The sequence below is a fragment of the Mustela nigripes genome, chromosome 17 (genome assembly GCF_022355385.1).
Source record: "Mustela nigripes isolate SB6536 chromosome 17, MUSNIG.SB6536, whole genome shotgun sequence".
NCBI classification, from domain to species: Eukaryota; Metazoa; Chordata; class Mammalia; order Carnivora; family Mustelidae; genus Mustela; species Mustela nigripes.
This window is the reverse complement of record NC_081573.1, coordinates 13,098,212-13,116,908: the sequence shown is the minus strand read 5'-3', so window position 1 is coordinate 13,116,908 and position 18,697 is coordinate 13,098,212. Positions and strand designations below refer to the sequence as shown.

Here is an 18,697-nt window from a genome sequence, read left to right as displayed (position 1 = left end):
AAGACCTATCGCGGAGCAACGCTGGGCGGCGGTGGCGGCAGCGGCCGCAGCGGTGGCAGCGGCGACGGCTGCGCAGGCGCACAGCGCAGGCCGGGCGAGAAGAGCCGAAGTGGGCAAGCGGCGGAAATATCCGAAGCGGTGGGGCGCCCGAGGCCGTTGCGGACCTCCGCGCCGAAGCTGCTGCTGCCGCGGAAGCCGAGCCTCTTCCAGTACACGGCAGCCGCCACCGCGGCCGCCACCTCCTCCTTCCCCTCGAGCCGCACCCCCTCGCGGTGGGAGCGAGTAAACAGACAGGCGGCGCGGCCACAGCTGAGCCTCAGGGGACCTAAGCGGGCTACAGGGAGGAGGGAGCGGCCGGGTGGGGGCGGGGCCGAGGAGGCCCGAGAACAGCCGAGTCGGCCCGAGCGCCGCCGAGCGAGCCCGAGGCGCCGGGCCAGGCCGGAGCCGGACTACGGGAGCCGACGCGGGCCGCGCGGTGGGCGCGGAGCGGCGCGGCAGGCCGGGCGGGCGGCAGCAGCAGCGGAGGAGGCCGCGAAGGCGGGTTCGAGTGGCGGAGGCGGCGCGGGCGGCGGCAGGGGGCCGGGTGGCCGGGGTCCCGGGCCCCGCAGCGGCGGCAGCGGCGGCGGCGGCAGGATGATCAAGCTGTTCTCGCTGAAGCAGCAGAAGAAGGAGGAGGAGTCGGCGGGCGGCACCAAGGGCAGCAGCAAGAAGGCGTCGGCTGCGCAGCTGCGGATCCAGAAGGGTAGGGGGTCGGAGGATGGGGGTGGGGGTCGGAGGTCAGCGCCTGGGGTGAGGTGATGTAGGAGTCAGGAGTGGGTTAATGCAGTCACCGGGGGTCGGAGGTTAGGGTGGGTGTCGGTGTGATGGAAAATCAGGAGTAATGAAGTCACGGGGGAGGGGGATCAAAGATAGGGGCCGAATGTGGGGCACCCTGGGATACCTAGAAAGCCAGACGCCTTTCATTAGTTACCGAGAATCGGAGAGTTAGGCAGTGGAGAGCGTGCAGGAAGCTGGAGACTCCACAGAGTCTGGGGGTCAGACAGGAACATGGGTGATAGGCAGAGGAGATTGTATGGGAGACTGACGACTGGGGATAGGAATCGGAGAGGATTTAGTGAGGTATGTTGGGGTCTTGGGGACTCTGAAAGTGAGATGGAGTGTAATCAGTTTTGGGCACTGCGATTTGTGGGTCTTGGGGGGGTCACATGGCAAGTTGGGGTTTGGAGTGACACGTGGAGGAAGGAAGAACAGTGTGTGCCAGGGATTGGAGATGGGAGTAGAATTGCATTTAGAGTATTATGCTGGAGGTGCTGGCAATCTTAGAGGCTGCTTAGAGGGGTACAGGAATGGGAACTCATGTGTCTGGGGGTCAGATGGGTCCCTGAATTTAGGGTGACAACCAGAGAAGAGGAGGATCAGTGGGGACAGGATTGGTGAGGAGATGATGGGGGGCAGGGTCCTTGAGTTTGGGTGGACAGGAGGGGACCAGCATTGTCCACTAGAAAATGGAGGTATGGCTGAGGATCTTGGTGTTTAGGGTAGTTGGAGGCTCTTGGGGGCCACACAGGGATGGGGGGCATTTGGAGCTGGGTACCCAGACGTTGGTGCTGAGACTTGAGACTATGGATTCAAAAGAGTTGGAACTTACTCTGGACCAAGAGATACAGCATAGCCACAGTTGAAAATGCATGTTTGAGGCGTGCTGTGAACCTAGAAGAGTCTGCCTGGAGACTAGGAAGCAGAAAGAGCAGGGAGAGGATTGGGGCTGTGGGGCACAGCCAGGACAGATCCTTGAGGATCCTATAGGAGGCCTGGGTGCTATGCCGGCACCTGCACCTGCTCTGAGTGCTCTCCTCTCTCCCTCTCCTTGTTCTGCTTCTCTGCTTTGCAAACACAGACATAAACGAGCTGAACCTGCCCAAGACGTGTGACATCAGCTTCTCAGATCCAGACGATCTCCTCAACTTCAAGCTGGTTATCTGTCCTGATGAGGTAAGGCCACACTTAGCTGGACTCCTAGGCATGGGCCAGGGGCCTGGGCAGGGGAACACCTGGAATTAGGAGATCTGGTTTATGTGCCAGGCCCTGCAGGATGTTGTCCTAAGACTTTTTCTCTTTCCCCTCACAGGGCTTCTACAAGAGTGGGAAGTTTGTGTTCAGTTTTAAGGTGAGTCCCAGGTGTGCAGGGATAGAGGGATAGAGGCAACAGCTGAGGCTTGCCCCAGCCAGGCACTGCTAGGGCACCTCTCTATCTTGTCTCTCTTCTTGGAGCCAGGTGGGCCAGGGTTACCCACATGATCCCCCCAAGGTGAAGTGTGAAACAATGGTCTATCATCCCAACATTGACCTCGAGGGCAACGTCTGCCTCAACATCCTCAGGTGAGAGCCCTGACTTGAGACTGCACGGGTCTCTGTCCCTTCCCTCCCTCTTGTGGTTTGTGGTTTTCTATCTTTTCATCTCCACATTTTCTTCCTTAAGTCTCGACCTTAGCCTTCTCCCTGGCCTATCCTGCTCTGTGCTCTCCTCCTAGCTTCTCACATCTGCACCATTCTGTCCCCTGGGCCTGACCGGTTCAGTCCCAGCAGGCTCTGTGGTTGGCAATCCACTCACCAGCCCCTGACCCTGATTCTCTGTCCACAGAGAGGACTGGAAGCCAGTCCTTACGATAAACTCCATAATTTATGGCCTGCAGTATCTCTTCTTGGTGAGTAAGGGTGGGTGGGTGAGGCTGGGGAAGGTTGGCCCTCTCTGCTCTAGGGCCTGTTGACCCCCACCCATACCGGCCACAGGAGCCCAACCCCGAAGACCCACTGAACAAGGAGGCCGCTGAGGTCCTGCAGAACAACCGGCGGCTGTTTGAGCAGAACGTGCAGCGCTCCATGCGAGGTGGCTATATCGGCTCCACCTACTTCGAGCGCTGCCTGAAATAGGGTTGGCGCACACCCACCCCTGCCAGGGCCACCAGCCCCGGCGTCCCCTGCAAATATTTATTGGGGGCCACAGGTGGGGGGCATGGGGTGGCCGGTGGGGGAATCCCATGCCCTGGCCTTGCCTCCCCTCCCTGCCACCCGCTCCTAGTTATTATTTTTTAACCACCATGTGATTAAGGTCGGCGCTGCCTCCCCCGACCCGCTCAGCGATGGGAAATGAATTGGCTTGTCTAGCCCCCAGCTGGGTGCTGTCCAGCCCCCCACTCTGGGCTCTGGGGTGGGTGGCTAAGGGGACTGGGTGGCTGGGGCTCGGGCACTCCACCCCTCCACCACTGGAGGTCCCACCAGGCTATTAAAGGGGAATGTTACTGCATGGCCTCTGCCTCTTCCTTCTGTGGGGGTGGGAGGGGCAGGTGATGTCCACCAGAGCTCTTGCAGCAAGAGTGGTGGGAGATGTGTGGTTACAAGTGGTACTGGTGCACCCCTCAGCAAGCTCCCAGTGCCTGAAACAGCCTGGGGAGTAATGGGGGACAACATCCCAAGCCTCAGGCTACGTGGGATGAATCCCAGTGTGTGACCAGCCAGTGGCAGAACCAGCAACCACTCACTTCGTGTTGGGTAAGGCAGTGTAGAAGAAAGTCCGTGCCATCTCCAGCTCTCCCCCTCCTGCCCTGAGTGGGCCCACCAAGAACCCTCCCTGGTGCTACCAGGTGCCTGAGACCCAAAAACATTAGGGAAACGGTGTCTGTCGGATGAGCTGGGCCCTCTAGTGGGTGCGGTGGTGGGATGCGGGACCTCTGGGGTGGCCGGACGGAAGACGCCCAAAGATGCATCAACCCAGCGGGACTGGGGTCCCAGGACTGGGTCGGCTGGAACCTGTGGAACACCCTCAGGCGGGCCCGAGAGAAACGGAAGGTGGTGCGCATGCGCCTGGACGACGGCCTGCGCTTGCGCACGCGCGCTCTTATCCCCGCCCATCGTTCCGGGTGCCGGTGGAGCCTGTGACGTCAGACCGTTTCTTCCGGAAACGGCGGCGACGGCAGAAAGAACCGAGGGGGCTATCGTTGGTGGGTGCGCCTGAAACAGAGAGAGGAGCGTAACCCGGAAGCGGAAGCGGATTCCGTCCCGGCTCCGGTGAGTGGCCCCTGCCGGGCCGCGGGTCCCGGGTGGGTGCGTGGGCGACGGCATACGAGGGCCTAGAAGCCGAGGTGTCGACTGCCTCGCCCATCCACGGGACCCTAGCCTCATCATCGAGGCACCTTGCTCTCGGTGTGCGGGCCTCCCAACGCCCCCCAGGTTCTATTCTGGATGAACAAGACGCCCCATCGCCCATTATCCCGTTCCAGGTGTACAGGGGTCCCTGAGGACCCCAGATTCTTCCAGATCCTTAGAGCTCCCCAGCATCCATCATGTCCTTAGTGTACCGGGTGCTCCACTGCCCCACAACCATATTATTCGCACCCAGGTTGCCTTCCCACTCAGGCCTCCCCACAGTCCGAATGCTAATTCATACGTTGTCAGCTTCAGAACCCCTATATCCACTTTGTTCTTGGCACTCAGACCCTCCACCTACCTTGCCATCCCGTCGGCCCCTACATTTGCCCTATCCTTGCCATTCAGGTTCCACATGCCCCCAGTGCACCCTCACACAACCATTTCCATTCTTAGTCCATCAGACTCCAGGGCCTTACTATAGTCTAGAGAGGCTGAAGCCTTGAACCTCCTTTGGGACACTATGATGAAGGGCTGGGGTGGTGGATGACTTTCAAACTTTGCTGGCCATGTTTGTTTGTTTTTCTTAAAGATTTTATTTATTTGACAGAGATCACCAGTAGGCAGAGAGGCAGGCAGAGAGAAAGAGAAGCAAGGTCCCTGTTTTGCAGAGAGCCCGATGTGGGGCTTCATCCCAGGACCCCAGGATCATGACCGGAGCCAAAGGCAGAGGCTTTAACCCACCGAGCCACCCAGGCGCCCCCACCCTTTTTTTAAAAGATTTTATTTATTTACTTGACAGACAGAAATCACAAGTAGGCAGAGAGAGAGGAAGGGATGCTGGCCCCACTTTTACTTGTGGGGCTACTTTGTGTTCCAGGCTAGGTTTGGGCTTACCATTAATCTTTCCTTTCTCTGCTTACCCCTTCGCATTTTGCAAGTTCCCCCTTCTAACCCCCCAAATACACATTGTGATCTTGGCTCTGCTTCTTGCCCTTTTTGTGGGCCCCACACCACTTTGCACCTAGGCTTCACACTTGTCACAGGTCCACTGGTGGGCTCCTGCTACCATGGATTTGTTATTTGGGCGCCGGAAGACACCAGAGGAGCTGCTGAGGCAGAATCAGCGAGCCCTGAACCGTGCCATGCGAGAGCTGGACCGTGAGCGACAGAAGCTAGAGACCCAGGAGAAGAAAATTATTGCAGACATCAAGAAGATGGCCAAGCAGGGCCAGATGGTGAGCTCAGTTGGGCACAGGCTGGGACACAGGGTTAGGTGCTGTGGTTTTGTCAGGTACCAGTATAACAATGGAACATGACCAGACACCAACAGGTGCTTTGAGAGAAATTAAGGGTGAACCGGTATTTTGGGTATCCAGAAAGGCTGCCTTCTAGGTGATATTAAGAGAATGGAGCCTGTGAAGATCTAAGCAACCAAAATGTCAAACAGATGAGGCAGCAAATGTTCCATAAGGGAGTGATAGTTGAGTTCAGACTACACAGTAGACCAGACCATTTGAAATCACAGGCTACAATGGGAGCTAAGTCAAAGGGTTTAATGCAAGAAAGATGTGGCCTGGAACTCACTGTGACATGGAAGTTAGTAAAAGAAAGAGAGACAGCCTGAATCAGTAAGGAGCAGAGCCTGTGACAGGTGACAAGAGTTTGAATCTAAGGAGGTGGGTTGAAGAGGTTCCATTTCCCAGGATAGGCAAGGCAAGAAGGAAGACATTTGGGTTAGTCAAAAGTTAAGCTGCAGATACATTTCTATTTGGAATAAAGTGCTTGCAGTATGAGCCTGTTGAGGTAGAGGGAGAGACAAACTCTTCAGCCAGGATAGAAATTCGGGAATAGGTTCTGTAAGTCAAGGGACTCTAGATATATGGAAGGAAAAGGGTCCCTATATATAGTGAGTCCAGTGTTCATTCAAGAGTCTGGGTGGTCCGAGAGGTAGTGTACAAAGGGCCCTGTGGAGTGATGACCCAAGAAGCATAAGTATGAGGTTGGGAGGAGGGAGGGGGCAGGGATCATATGTAAATGTCTGAGAGCATCAGCTGGAATGGTGCGTCAGGAGCAAGCATCTTCCCTTGGCTCACTCCATCATCTTTGTCCACTCCTCAGGATGCTGTGCGTATCATGGCAAAAGACCTGGTGCGCACTCGGCGTTATGTGCGTAAATTTGTGTTGATGAGGGCCAACATCCAGGCTGTGTCCCTGAAGATCCAGACACTGAAGTCTAACAACTCAATGGCGCAAGCTATGAAGGGGGTCACCAAAGCCATGGGCACCATGAACAGACAGGTGCGCCTCTCCTAATCCCCCCTCTCCCCCACAACTAACACCCAACTAACCCTCCCCACACCCTACTTCCAGTTGAAGTTGCCTCAGATCCAAAAGATCATGATGGAATTTGAGCGACAGGCTGAGATCATGGACATGAAGGAGGAGATGATGAATGATGCCATTGATGATGCCATGGGTGATGAGGAAGATGAAGAAGAAAGGTTAGGGGGGACACCAGGTATGGGGAGAATGGGGACGGATGTCTGGTCTTCGCACATGCCTGGCCCTCATAAAGTTCTTCTCTCTTCCCAAGTGATGCTGTTGTGTCCCAGGTCCTGGACGAGTTGGGATTGAGCCTGACAGATGAGCTGTCAAGTGAGTGCACCAAACTTTGGGCCCCATCCCACCCAACAGTCCAGACACAACCCCTGACCCCCCTGCTCCCAGCATTATTCCTTTCTACAGGAGCTCTCCTAACCTCCACTCTCTGTAGACCTCCCCTCCACCGGAGGCTCACTCAGTGTGGCTGCCAGTGGGAAGAAAGCAGAGGCCGCAGCCTCAGCCCTAGTAGATGCCGATGCAGACCTGGAGGAGCGGCTCAAGAACCTGCGGAGGGACTGACCTATACCATCCCGGGTGGGAGGTGGGCAGTGGATGCCCAACAGTTTCATTGTACTTCTGTAATAAAAGATTGGACACTAATTCCTAGGCCTGTGTGACTGGCCTGATTTGGGCCAGGCTGGGGTTCCCTTGGCACAGAGCTCACATACAGGGTTTGGTAAAAAGGCAATTGACAAGCATGGCAAAAGCCCAAATGCCAGACGCATTAGGGTGTATGATAAGGAATGCTGGATTGCTTCCCAGTTTGTGGCATTTAACAGGTCAAGTCTCTCTAATCCGGATGTTCAGGGTTTAGGAGCTTCATGGCCTCTAGAGCCTAACACCTCCAAGACACCGGGCTTCCCAGATACCCTGAAGTCTGGGCTTTTCTGCCAGGGATCCTTAGCCCACCCAGCTCTGTGGCGCAGATTGTGAGAAATGGTTACACCCATGTCCAGGAAGCACTTAGGTAGACTGGCCACCACACAGCACATATCTGGGGCTACACCCTGCCTGCCCAGAGCAGCCTAAGCATTAACACCTACAGGGGCTCCCCAAACCCTCCAGCATGTGCCCCATGCAACCCCCTCACCCACCTGAGGCACACTCCACATTGGAAGGGCAAGGAGAGGCTCTCCCCTACTCCCTGGACACCAAAAAACGGCTGAAGAGGACTGCCCCAGGACCACTGCCCCCACCAACATAAGCGTGAGGAACTGGTGAAGTTTTTATTAAATCCACATAAGTAAAAACCATATCGTGAAGGGCTGAGAGATGGGGCCACCAAGAAGTAGGAGCCAGGCCACCAGAGGGGGAGGCTGGGGGCAGGGAGAGGGGGGTGCAGATTTGACAGGACAGAGGAACAGTCAGGCCAGGTTGGCCTGAGCAGCCACAGGTTCAGGGGCCATCACCAGGACCACTGGATAGCTCCTGGGCACTCAGGCCAGCACCAGGCAGGCTCAGCGGCGGGGGCTCCACCAGCACAGCTGAGAACTTGGTGTCACCAAAGGCCTCGTTCATGCGAGTTTCAAAGAAGCGCTGCAGGCCGATGATGGACTGCACGTCTGCCTTGTCCTAAACCGAGGCAGATTGCACGGGATGGGTCCTAGCTCCCCCTCCTCCCACCTCCCCCCACCTTACCCCCAACCCCATTCTCCCCAAGCTCACCTCTGTCAGCTTATTGAATTGCTTAAACATGCGGCCCACATCCTGGGCAAATTCCTGGGGGGAACTATAGGGGGGTGACAACTTCTCCTGGAGACGGGCACGGATCAGGGTTAGGTCCAGGGTGCCGCCAGGCTGATCCTGTAGACAAAAGCCACAAGCTAAAGGTGAGACCACAGTTACCCACCCCCGTACCCTCCCTTTAAGTCCCAAGACTCACCAGGGAGAAAGTGGAGTCAGTAGCCAGCTGGTGCAGGGGCCGGCAGGGCTCATGACAGAACAGAGCCAGCAAAACACGCTCACACTTCTGTGGACAGGACAAGAGACATCAGAGCCACAGGCGGGTAGGGTTACTGAACAACTCCCAAGAGAGTAGGCCCCCACCCTCACCTGCTGGTTGGCTGGCGAAAGCTTGGCCACCACACCGGTGCTATCACCACCATCCAGGCTCAGGCTGCCATCTTCCTCTTTCAGATCCGGCAGCACATGGCACAGAGAGCAACTCCACTCCTCCCTGGATGGAAGGAGAATGAGGAGCTGCAAAGAACCTGGCCCAGCCCTCCACCCTGCACAGGCCCCACACCAGCCTCGCACCCTGGCACATCCTGCAGGGCAGGCAGGTGGCAGTCCAGGTGGAAGCAGAACTCGCACTGGTTGCACATGACCAGATCGCCTGGCTTCTGGCAGACACGGCAGATGGTGGCACTGTCGTCCAGGGCACCTGGGCCACCTGCTGGGGCTGAAGTGCCCTCTGGAGCCACCACTTCTAGACCTGAACTGGTGCTACCACTGGGTGAGGCCAGGCGGGGGCCCTCAGCGCCGGGGCCCTCCGCCAGGGCCATCAGCACAGGCTTGGTCTCAGGGCCCTCAGTGGCAGTAGGCGGGGCTCCAATGGCAGCCTCTGTCTCTTCCTCCTGCAAGGAGGTAGTAAGAGGTGTTCGGCAGGGTGCAGACCTAGGTGTTCATCTCCCAGTCACAATCACTTGAGGCAGGCTCACCTTGACTATGGCCATGCCAGGTAGTGGCGGGGCTCCAGGGGCCCCAGGTGGAGCAGTCCCAGGCTGTCCAGCAGCAGCAGCTGCCGCTCCACGCTCAATAACAATGAGATTGTAATCCTCAGTGGTGCTGCCTGGGAAGACCTTGAAAACTGGTGGCTGACTATCAGCTGTGAGATCCAGGTCCAAGCGCTCGAGGCTTACCCGTGGCACCTTGCGCATGAGGCCACTCACCTCACCCTCACCTGAGCGGGACCTGTGGGTGCAGGTGCAGCATGGTGTTAGCACACCCATCCCTATGCCCACCTGGCTAAACCAAAGGACAGCCAACTCACCGCTTCACACCTGACACATGCGGCTCTGCACTTGAGTAAGGATCGTCTGCTCAGAAAAGAAAGAGCAGATTAGGGACAGACCTAAAGCAATGAAGCTCTCCCACCTACAAGGTACTCACCTGAGCCAAAGCCATAGCCTTCCTGCACCTCCATGGGCTGTGGGCAAAGTAGGTAGACCTCAGTGGGCAGGTGTCCCATAGGACCCCATGCCCCTCCCTCCCCTACCAGGATCCCCCACCCAACCCCAACTCACCTGGCTACTGCCAGAGCCCTGTTTGCTCAAGGGCCCTGGAGCCCTAGGGGGGGCCATGGATGTAGGGCCTGTTGAGTTGGTGCCAGGACGCTCAGCCACAATCTTCCCTGCAAAAATGAAATAAAATCAGCGTCAGAACACCCACTTTCTGGAATGGCACCAATATGCAAGAAGTTAACAAAAGAACACACCAAAAGCCTCTGCACTCTTGGTCCAGGCATTAAGGTCCCACTGGAACTTCATCTCGCCATGTGGCTCCACAGGGTCCACAATCATCTTGAGGGCCCGATGCAGCTGGAAGTAGATCTGCAGATGGGGCAGTGCATGAACACACAGCAAACACAGCTTCAGGGTGCTGGGTGGCACCTGCCTGGAACCCACCACCTGAGTGCCCACCAGCACACACCAGCTTCTTGGAGAGCAGCAAGGCCGTGTTGTTGTCACTCTCCAGAGCCCAGGAGGCAAAGCGCAGGATGTGTTCCTGGTGCTTCTGGATCTTGGTCATGGTCCAGTGTTGTCGCTCCAGGCGCTCCTGCTGCCCTTCAGTCACCTTCTGCAGGTAGAGAAGAGAAGCAGTGAAAAAGAGAAGACATCAAAAATGGCATTAACAGCCAACGGAGATGCCAGTCCCCAAGGCCCTCCCATCACAGATGCAGTCGGCAGCCAGCAGATGGGACCCAAAATCCCCTCCCCCGCTCAGACAGGGTGTACCTGGGCATCATTGACCAGCACACGGCCCCGCTTGTTCAGTTCCTTCATGATCTGCAAGATGGCCATCTTAACGTCCACCTGCACACGCTTCTGTACGTCAGACACTTGGCGGATCCTGGAGGGGGCAGGGTGAACCAGTTCAGGAAGATGCTCCCCCAGGCCTGCACCCAACTGTGGTCCTGGCTTCCACACTTACGAGCTGCGAACCTCCTTGGTATTCTTCTGCAGCGTTGCATGCTTGTCCCCGAGGCGCTTCACCAGCGAGGCCAGGAGCTTGCGCTGGTTCCTCACTGCATCTTCCAGGAACTGGTATCTGAGAGCAGACAAAAGAGAGCTGGGTGCTGAACATAGGAAGAACAAGCAGCACCCACCAGCATTCCCAGTACTCACTGGTGGTCCTTATGGGCATTGAGCTGGCAGTCCCGGCAAGTGAGGGTGTCACAGCTCTCACAGAACAACACAAGGGGCTCGTGCTTGTGCACGTTGCAATATACTGTGCGCTCACCGTCCCGTGACTTGGCTGGCCCTGGGGAATAGAAACCATGACGCTGAACCTCATCCTCAGCTATTGCCATCTTAAACAGTAAACAAAACTTAAGGCCTCACTTCCTGCCTGTCCTGCAACCCTGGGCTGCCTTTGGGAAAACTCAAGGGCCCTGTAGCAGTGGCCAGAGAAAAGCACAGGCCTATAGGCCCAAATCCTTCCTCTCAAAGCACTCTGCCCCAAGTCTGACCTGGAGAACAACTCCCTCCTCTCAGCTTCTGACCTGGACATCAAAGTCTTAAGACTACTGGCAGGGACCTCCCACTCGCTATTCTGGCTACTAGAACCTTCCCCAAGTGGACACACTAGAGAGCTCCTCCACCTTGAAAATCCCCACTGGGCTCAATTCCTCCCCCACCTGCAGCACGTTCTGTCTGGCAGAAAAGGGAATTCTGGCTATAAGCACAGGAGACAATGTTTGCTTGATGGCACAGACAGAGAGCAAATCAGGGACTAGAGACACAGTTCAAGTACAGCTCCCTTAAAAACTATGCTTTGGTGACTTCCCCTCTAAGTCCACAGACCTCTTATAACCCAAAGGCCTACAAGGGATCCAGGGCTTGCAAAGCCTTCTCAGGACAGGAGAGCTGAAATGTCAGACCAAAATCCTCACAAAGGCATCGGGTCCCCTCTGCGGGGAGAGTCCTGGTACACACCACCCCACCCCCCAACCTGTCACCATTACAAAGCTGCTTGAGAGCATCTATCCCTCTTTCCTACTCAATCCCAATTACACCCTGGCTATACCATCCCTGCCCAAGATATATGACTGAGACACAAATCAGCCAGACCATGGGTCCTTCAACAATGCCACTTCCTGTACTCTGTCCTTTGCCTGAACCCAGGACCTCCTACAAATTCCTGCCCTTCGTTCCTGATTCCTCACACCCCCACAGCTACCCTCTCCATCCTTACCATCCAGCCTATGCTATCCTCTAGGACTGGGAAGCAAAAACCTAACTACCAAAAAGCTACTCACAGAAAGTTCTGGAACTAAGAGTAGGATAAACTCAGAAAACTCCTAAGCCCTTTTCTGTCCCAACCCCAGCACTTACAGAAAACTGCGCAAATACCTTCCTCAGCTAAACTTTTAGACCTGTGGGACCCAAAATTAAAACACTTCTCAGACTCACTCTCCGTGATGGTCTTGAGGGCCCTTGCAACCAGAGGCTTCGTTTCCCCTGGAGTCTGAACGGAAGTTGCCAGGGAGGCCAGGCCCACCCCTCCACCACATACATACACATACAGGAGCTCCTTCACATACAGGGGCCTTATCCTCTGTAAGTCTGCAGGCGGGGAGGTGTCCATGATGAGCTTGCCTGAACCCTCAGTGCACCCCTGCCCTGCGGCCTTTTCCCTTCCCCTTGCACCCAGAGAGAGTGCACACCTGAGCCCCAGACTCCCCATTTCTGAGTTCTGCCCTCAGACCCTTCAAGTGATACCCTCCAAAAAACCTCCCCAAGACCCATCCATCCTTGATAACCAGCACCATAAACAGCTGAGAACAAACGTAAGATAACCAAGGCTTTCCCCTCTGCCTTGCATACCAGTGGAGCGCACGGTGTGGTCCTTGGTGTACTTCACCCGCTGGTGTGCCTCCACACACGTCTCACACAGCGGCTCAGAGCACTCCACACAGTAGCTGGTGGCAGGAGCATTATCCTCACAGCTAGTGCAGCACTGATGGGCAAAGGCAAAACAAGAGACAAAACCTCCGAACATATCCACAACTGCACCCCAAATAACACAACCTTAAAGCAAAGTGCAGCCTTTACCTAGCCTACACGAGTCTGCCCAGAGCCTTGTAGCAAGAGAATACAATCTGGAATGTACTGGTACCATGTCCCGAGGCCTCTTTAGGGTTTCTGGGCAGGACATACCTGATTTGCGTCCTGCGAGTCTGCGGCAGCCTTACTGCCACTATCACGCATAAAGTAGTTCTCCACAATGTCTTTGGAGAAGCACTGCTGCTTGCAAACAGGACAGTCCACCACTGCCAAAAATAAACAAAGAGAGACTGTTCCAAGTTCACCCACAAGCTATAACACATCCCCTGACTGGGCCCAACCTGCATCCCAAAGAGGACCAGATCCTCTCCTTGGGAAGTAGGAACCCAACCACTTCTTCCATCGCACTTGAAGCAGACACCCCATCCCTGCGCCCAGCCCAGAACCCACTGCCCGTACCCGATCCGGCCACGCACTATCCGGGTCCCTATCCCTCTCGCTCAGTTGATCCCCCGCCATCGCCATGCTGCGAACGGACCCCCAGTGCCCACGCCGAGTCAGGATCAAAGCCTGCGGGGTGGGGGGATGGGCCGCCGCGACCCGACCGTACTCACCGGCGCCGTCGCCCGCCGCACCGCCATCCCCGGAGCTGTTTGCGGCAGCGGGCGCCGGAGGCCCGAGGCAGGCACTGCAAGCCGAGTGCAGGCAGGGCAACAAGCGAGGCTCCCTCTCCGGGCGCAGGCGCTCCCGGCACACACCGCAGTGCTCCAGCAGCTCCAGAGCCTCGCCGCCGCCCCCAGCGGGTGACGACGCCGAGGCCGAGGCCGAGGCCGCAGACGCGGCCGACGAGGCGGCGGCGCGCTTTTCGCCGCCAGCCGAGCCCTCGCCTGGGCCTGGGCTGCCGGAGGCGGCCGCCGCCGCCGCCGCCGCCGAGGCCGCCGCCGCCGAGGCCGCCATTCACACGCCGCCGGGGGCGCCCAGGGGGGAAGAGGGGCGCGGAGCTCGCCGCGCAGGCGCAGACGCGCTGGCCGCCAACGGATGGGCCGCCGCCGCCGCGAGGCCGAGCGCCGCCACGCGCCGCCTGGGCTACCGCCCGCCGCGCGCGGGGCGCCCTGGAAGCCCCGCGGGCCGCCGCCTGCTACCCTCCCGCCGCCGACGACCGCGCTTCTCCTCAAAGGCCGCCCAGACACAGCGCCACGCGCCACACGAACAACCGCTCGACCGCGCGCCCGCTCGCAGAAAGAGCCGCGGCCGGGGGGCGGGACAGAAATAACTGGCGCCGCCGCCGCCGCGCAGGCGCGCTGGGCGTCTTGCGCCCAGGGGCGGGGCCCAGGCCAGCTGCCCCGGGCGAGACCGCGAGTACGCACGCGCCTGAGCCGGGTCTTCCTACCTCCGCCCACGGCGCCCAGCGCCGCCTGTGCGGCAGGGGTGGGGCTAGTGACGCCACTGCCCCAACCTCGTACGCGGGCGGGGCGCGCGCACCTTTACGCGCTCTGGCGCCCCCTCCAGCCCTAGCCCCTGGCCGCGGTACTGCGCATGCGATTTAGCCGTCTCCGCCGCCACCTCAGTTCCCGCCCCTTAGGCCAAGGCCGGAGAAGTCTCCTGTCTCCGCGCCCAGCCATGCTGGGGAGAGAGACGGGGTTGAGAGCGAAGGGGGCGGCGGGGTCCTCGTCCCAGGAGAAAGTCCCCTTCTGAGCCAAGTGGATGACTTTTGGGTTTTAACCATTTTATTGTTTAACATGGCAAACACTGAAACCTTCCCAAAGCGGAGATTCCAAGGGGTCCAGAGCAGCGAATCCCGCGGCCCCACAAACGACCCCTTCCCATCTTTTAGGTAGCCGCTTTTCCAGGAGGGCGAACGGAATGAACCCCCCACAGCGGGGCGATTCTACGGCACGAAGCGGGATCAGGGCGAGGGGTGCGGAGCGGGACGAGGAATCCCGCAGGAGGGGAAAGCAGAGTCTGGGTGGTGAGAGTCCTATCCGAGGGAGGAGTCGGGCCTCCCCCGGACACAGGATCGGGGCAGGGGCGGAGGGGTTCAGGCTGAATGTCGCGGGAGAATTCCGTCCGACGCGGAGAGCGAGGCCTGTGAGCCGTGGGGAATCCTGTCAGATAAACAGCCTCGTCGCGGGAATCCCGAGGAGGACGCAGAGTCTGGGGCGATCATCACGGGGGCCAGGCAGGGGCGACGAGAGATGTACGGTCTGAGCCGGTAGGCGCGGCCTACGGTGTAGGCGGAGAGCTCCTGTTCGATCCTGTCTGAGGCGGGAGCAGAGTCAGGGCGGGGAGCTTGTCTAAAGACGCCGGGCCCGAAGGAGGCTCGAGGGGTGCGTGCGTCGGAACCGGTCCAGCGGTGGGCCTAGGACCCCTATGCGGGGCTCCTCGATGCAGAGTTTAGGACGAGGCTAAAGGAGACGATGGGGAGGAAGGGGGAGGTCAGCTTTTGAGAGGATGCTTAAAGCATGCTGGCCGGCCCCAAGTCTGGCCCCAAGTCCTCCTCCTTGTCTCTGGGTTCAAACGTAAAACCTGTGGGCCGAGCTGCGCGCCCACGCGTGCTGGCGGCGGAGGGATGTCTGGCCGGGCTGGGCGGGGTGTGGCCTTTGTTCCTAAAGGGGGCTGGGTGTCCGTGGGGCTTTGTCTCTGCGCCTGCCTTTGTTCCCGTCCCAACGCAACCCCAAATCCGGGGCCCGCCCCGCCCCTGAGCTGAGTGGTAGCGGGCCTCTCTCCCACCGGGTCCGCGGGGCCACGCCCCACCATGGAGTGGCCCGCCCCCTCCGTGCTGCTCCCCCAAGGCCCTGGCCTCAGATCCTTGCTTCCCTTCTCTGATAAGTGGGAAGGAAAGTTGGCTAGTGTGTGGGGAGAGGTGTGGCAAACAGTAGCGATACTTGCTAAGCATTTTCCACGACCCCACCCCTCCCTGCGCCCCAAAATCACCGATAAGGGGGCATAGGAACTACCCATACCGACCCAAACTTCTGGGGCAGGAACCAAGGTGTCAGGGCCAGTCAAAAATAAGAAGTGGTGGTAGGGCACCTGGGTGGCTCAGTGAGTTAAGCCTCTGCCTTTGGCTCAGGTCATGATCTCAGGGTTGTGCGATGGAGCCCCACATCAGGCTCTCTGCTCAGCAGGGAGCCTGCTTCCTCCTCTCTCTGCCTGCCTCTCTGCCTACTTGTGATATCTCTCTCTCTCTCTCTCTCTCTCTCTCTGTGTCAAATAAATAAATAAAATCTTTTAAAAAATAATAAGAAGAAGAAGTGGTGGTAAAGACTGTAGGAGTGGACTCTCCTAGGGGACTACCTCCAAACACCTGTGGGAAGGACGGGTTCCCCGGGGGAAACAACTGTGGGGGTCCTGACAAGGCACTGAGAGAGCAGTGAAGGAGTGGTCAGAGACAGCTGGAGGGAGCCTAGAGGTTGGCTGAATTGGGGGGGGGGGGGTCCTCTCGATTGCTCCTAGTATGGGCCCCTCCATAAACTATAGCAACAGGCCCTGCAGTTTCAGTAGCTCATGCTTTTCTCTCTAAACAGGACCTCCTTCCTCCTGGGCCCAGTACTTTCCTTCCCAGTACATGGCAGTCACACAATCAGGGTATAATCAGGTGCCAGCAGCAAGCAGGCCTTGAAGATTCCCTCTATGGTCTTATCAGGTACCAGGCCACTACAGCTCCATTCACCACATGCACAAACCAAGTCTTCTGAAGTGCCAGGACAATCCTGGGGGAGGGGGAATCAACTGGGAACCAGGCTCAGGCAGAGTAAGAGAAGCACAAGGGGGCACCCCAGGGTAGGTGGAGGCAGAGGAGGCATACAGGTGGGCAAGACCAAGGCAGAGGTCCAGATGTATATGGCAGGAAATGGGTACATCTTTGCTCTGTACCCTTAGTAGGCCAGACCAAGTAGTCAGTGGTACCTTATACTCTCATTCTCTGTGCTCATTGCTCACCCTTTCCGCATCTCACCCTTCCCAGTCCTGGAATACTGGAAACTGTCTACAGACAGTCTGTAGACAGTTTCCTGCAGACAGAAATAAAGGGATAAAACAAAGTGTAAGAGTCACTCAGATTGCATCCAGACCAACCACTGCTTCTTTTGAGCACCTAGCTGCAGGCAGCCCTCTTTCTTCCCCCCAGACTCCATACCTGCACCTGGCTCTCCCTGTAAACTTTAGGTGTCACCGCCAAAGCCACTTCCTGGGGAGGTCTGGTAGCTGCATCACTTTAGTCTCTCTCCATCTTCACAGATTTCATTTGGGACTACACAGCCATGAAACTTGCACAACATCAGGAATGTACTTAATGCCACTGAATTATATTTTTGTTCTCGTTTTTTTGGGTTGTTTTTGTTTCTTGTTTGTTTGCTTGCTTGTTTTAGAGAGAAAGAGCTTAGGCGGAGAGGGGCAGAGGGAAAAGAAGAGAGAAATCCTAAGCAGGCTTCACGCTCAGCACGGAGCCTGATTCAGGGCCTATACCACAACCCTGAGACCATGACCCAAGCCAGAATCAAGAGTCAGATGCTCACTCAGTCAGATGCTTAACCGGCTGACCACCCAGGAGCCGCTGACCCTTGGGGCACCTGTCTGGCTCAGTTGGTAGAGCATGCTACTTATATCTCCGGGTTGTGAGTTGGAGCCCCAAGCTGGGTATAGAGAATATTTAAAATCTTTATAGGGGCGCTGTGTGGTTCAGTGAGTTAAGTGTCTGCAGTCTACTCAGTTCATGATCCCAGAGTTCTTGGATGGAGCCCCGCCTCAGGCTCCCTGCTCAGCAGGGAATCAGCTTCTCCCTCTCCTTCTGCCCCTCCCACCAGCTCTTGCGCACGCATGCGCTCTCTCACTCTCTCAAAAGTAAATCAATCTTTTAAAAAAAGAGGTCTTGGGGCACCTGAGTGGCTCAGTGGGTTAGGGCTCTGCCTTCGGCTCAGGTCATGATCTCAGGGTACTGGATTCGAGCCCCACATAGGGTTCTCTGCTCAACAGGGAGCCTGCTTCCCCGCATCCCTCTGCCTGCTGTTCTGCCTACTTGTGATCTGTCAAATGAATAAATAAAATATTTTTTAAAAAAAGAGGGCTTATTAAAAAAATAATAAATCTTCAAAAAAATAAAGAAAAATAAGAAAGGACAAATGAATGCATGGAAATGATGACTATCTCGACCCTGCCGGTTTTGTGAGCTACAAGATGAGATTAGGGTTATCTTATTTATTATTTTAAGAAGGCTCCCTGCCGAACATGGGGCTTGACCTCATGACCCCAAGATCAAGAGTCACATGCTCCTTTTTTTTTATTATTTTATTTATTTATTTGACAGAGAGACAGCGAGAGAGGGAATACAATGCAAGGGGAGTCGGAGAGGGAGAAGCAGGCCTCTCACTGAGCAGGGACATGGATGCGGGGCTCGATCCCATGACCCACCTAAGCCGAAGGCAGATGCCTTAGGACCAAGCCATCCAGGTGCCCAAGAGTCACATGTTCTGATTGAATCAGCCATGCACCCCTGGGTTATCTTACTTTTTATTTATTTTTATTTTTATTTTTATTTATTTTTTTTAAAGATTTTATTTATTTATTTGACAGAGAGAGAGATCACAAATAGGTAGAGAGACAGACAGAGAGAGAGAGATGAGGAGAAGCAGGCTCCCTGCTGAGCAGAGAGCCCAATGCGGGACTCGATCCCAGGCCCCTGGGATCATGACTGAGCCGAAGGCAGAGGCTTAACCCACTGAGCCACCCAGCCGCCCCTATTTATTTATTTTTAAAGATTTTATTTATTTATTTGACAGAGAGAGAGAGAGATCACAAGCAGGCAGAGAGGCAGGCAGAGAGAGGAGAAAGCAGGCTCTCTGCAGAGCAGAGCCCAATGTGGGGCTCGATCCCATGACGCTGGGATCTTGACCTGAGCTGAAGGCAGAGGCTTTAACCGACTGAGCCACCCAGGCACCCCATCT

General features: G+C 56.8%; 3 protein-coding genes across 6 annotated transcripts; 2 read left to right on the top strand and 1 right to left on the bottom strand.

Annotated features, from left to right (window-relative positions):
• Nucleotides 1–4: 4 nt before the first annotated feature.
• UBE2M (ubiquitin conjugating enzyme E2 M) lies at nt 5–3,304 on the top strand. Its single transcript, XM_059381987.1, has 6 exons — nt 5–742; nt 1,898–1,992; nt 2,129–2,167; nt 2,276–2,379; nt 2,642–2,705; nt 2,791–3,304. Exons 1-6 carry the CDS (start codon nt 634–636, stop codon nt 2,929–2,931), a joined length of 552 nt encoding a protein of 183 aa, XP_059237970.1. The 5' UTR covers nt 5–633; the 3' UTR covers nt 2,932–3,304.
• A 452-nt stretch (nt 3,305–3,756) lies between these two features.
• CHMP2A (charged multivesicular body protein 2A) lies at nt 3,757–7,160 on the top strand. Of its 4 annotated transcripts, none has more exons than XM_059381979.1 (6): nt 3,757–4,065; nt 5,190–5,381; nt 6,265–6,444; nt 6,517–6,647; nt 6,740–6,801; nt 6,874–7,160. In XM_059381979.1, the coding sequence occupies exons 2-6, from the start codon at nt 5,214–5,216 to the stop codon at nt 7,143–7,145; spliced, it is 813 nt and encodes a 270-aa protein (XP_059237962.1). In that variant the 5' UTR covers nt 3,757–4,065; nt 5,190–5,213; the 3' UTR covers nt 7,146–7,160. The 4 variants fall into 4 exon arrangements, with proteins under 4 accessions (XP_059237962.1, XP_059237961.1, XP_059237963.1 ...); XM_059381978.1 differs by having other exon boundaries at nt 3,891–4,065; nt 5,172–5,381; XM_059381980.1 differs by having other exon boundaries at nt 3,892–4,065; nt 5,172–5,381; nt 6,892–7,160.
• Nucleotides 7,161–7,740: 580 nt separating this feature from the next.
• TRIM28 (tripartite motif containing 28) lies at nt 7,741–13,838 on the bottom strand. Its single transcript, XM_059381874.1, has 17 exons — nt 13,370–13,838; nt 12,909–13,021; nt 12,576–12,708; nt 10,875–11,010; nt 10,681–10,797; nt 10,485–10,599; nt 10,180–10,326; nt 9,965–10,079; nt 9,774–9,880; nt 9,640–9,676; nt 9,521–9,566; nt 9,189–9,441; nt 8,785–9,104; nt 8,581–8,704; nt 8,411–8,497; nt 8,194–8,331; nt 7,741–8,100 (listed from the first exon to the last, which is right to left on the bottom strand). The coding sequence occupies exons 1-17, from the start codon at nt 13,710–13,712 to the stop codon at nt 7,924–7,926; spliced, it is 2,508 nt and encodes an 835-aa protein (XP_059237857.1). The 5' UTR covers nt 13,713–13,838; the 3' UTR covers nt 7,741–7,923.
• Between the last annotated feature and the right edge of the window lie 4,859 nt (nt 13,839–18,697).

Bases quoted from the DNA above. Each gene is read 5' to 3' on its own strand.
- UBE2M (XM_059381987.1), top strand. From the start codon at position 634: ATGATCAAGCTGTTCTCGCTGAAGCAGCAGAAGAAGGAGGAGGAGTCG. The intron at 2,168-2,275 runs GTGAGTCCCAGG...TCTTGGAGCCAG, and splicing joins AGTTTGTGTTCAGTTTTAAG to GTGGGCCAGGGTTACCCACA. The intron at 2,706-2,790 runs GTGAGTAAGGGT...TACCGGCCACAG, and splicing joins GCCTGCAGTATCTCTTCTTG to GAGCCCAACCCCGAAGACCC.
- CHMP2A (XM_059381979.1), top strand. From the start codon at position 5,214: ATGGATTTGTTATTTGGGCGCCGGAAGACACCAGAGGAGCTGCTGAGG. The intron at 5,382-6,264 runs GTGAGCTCAGTT...TCCACTCCTCAG, and splicing joins TGGCCAAGCAGGGCCAGATG to GATGCTGTGCGTATCATGGC. The intron at 6,802-6,873 runs GTGAGTGCACCA...CCCTGCTCCCAG, and splicing joins CCTGACAGATGAGCTGTCAA to CATTATTCCTTTCTACAGGA.
- TRIM28 (XM_059381874.1), bottom strand. From the start codon at position 13,712: ATGGCGGCCTCGGCGGCGGCGGCCTCGGCGGCGGCGGCGGCGGCGGCC. The intron at 9,677-9,773 runs GTGAGTTGGGGT...CTTTGCCCACAG, and splicing joins AGGGCTCTGGCAGTAGCCAG to CCCATGGAGGTGCAGGAAGG. The intron at 9,442-9,520 runs GTGAGTTGGCTG...CTGCACCCACAG, and splicing joins CATGTGTCAGGTGTGAAGCG to GTCCCGCTCAGGTGAGGGTG.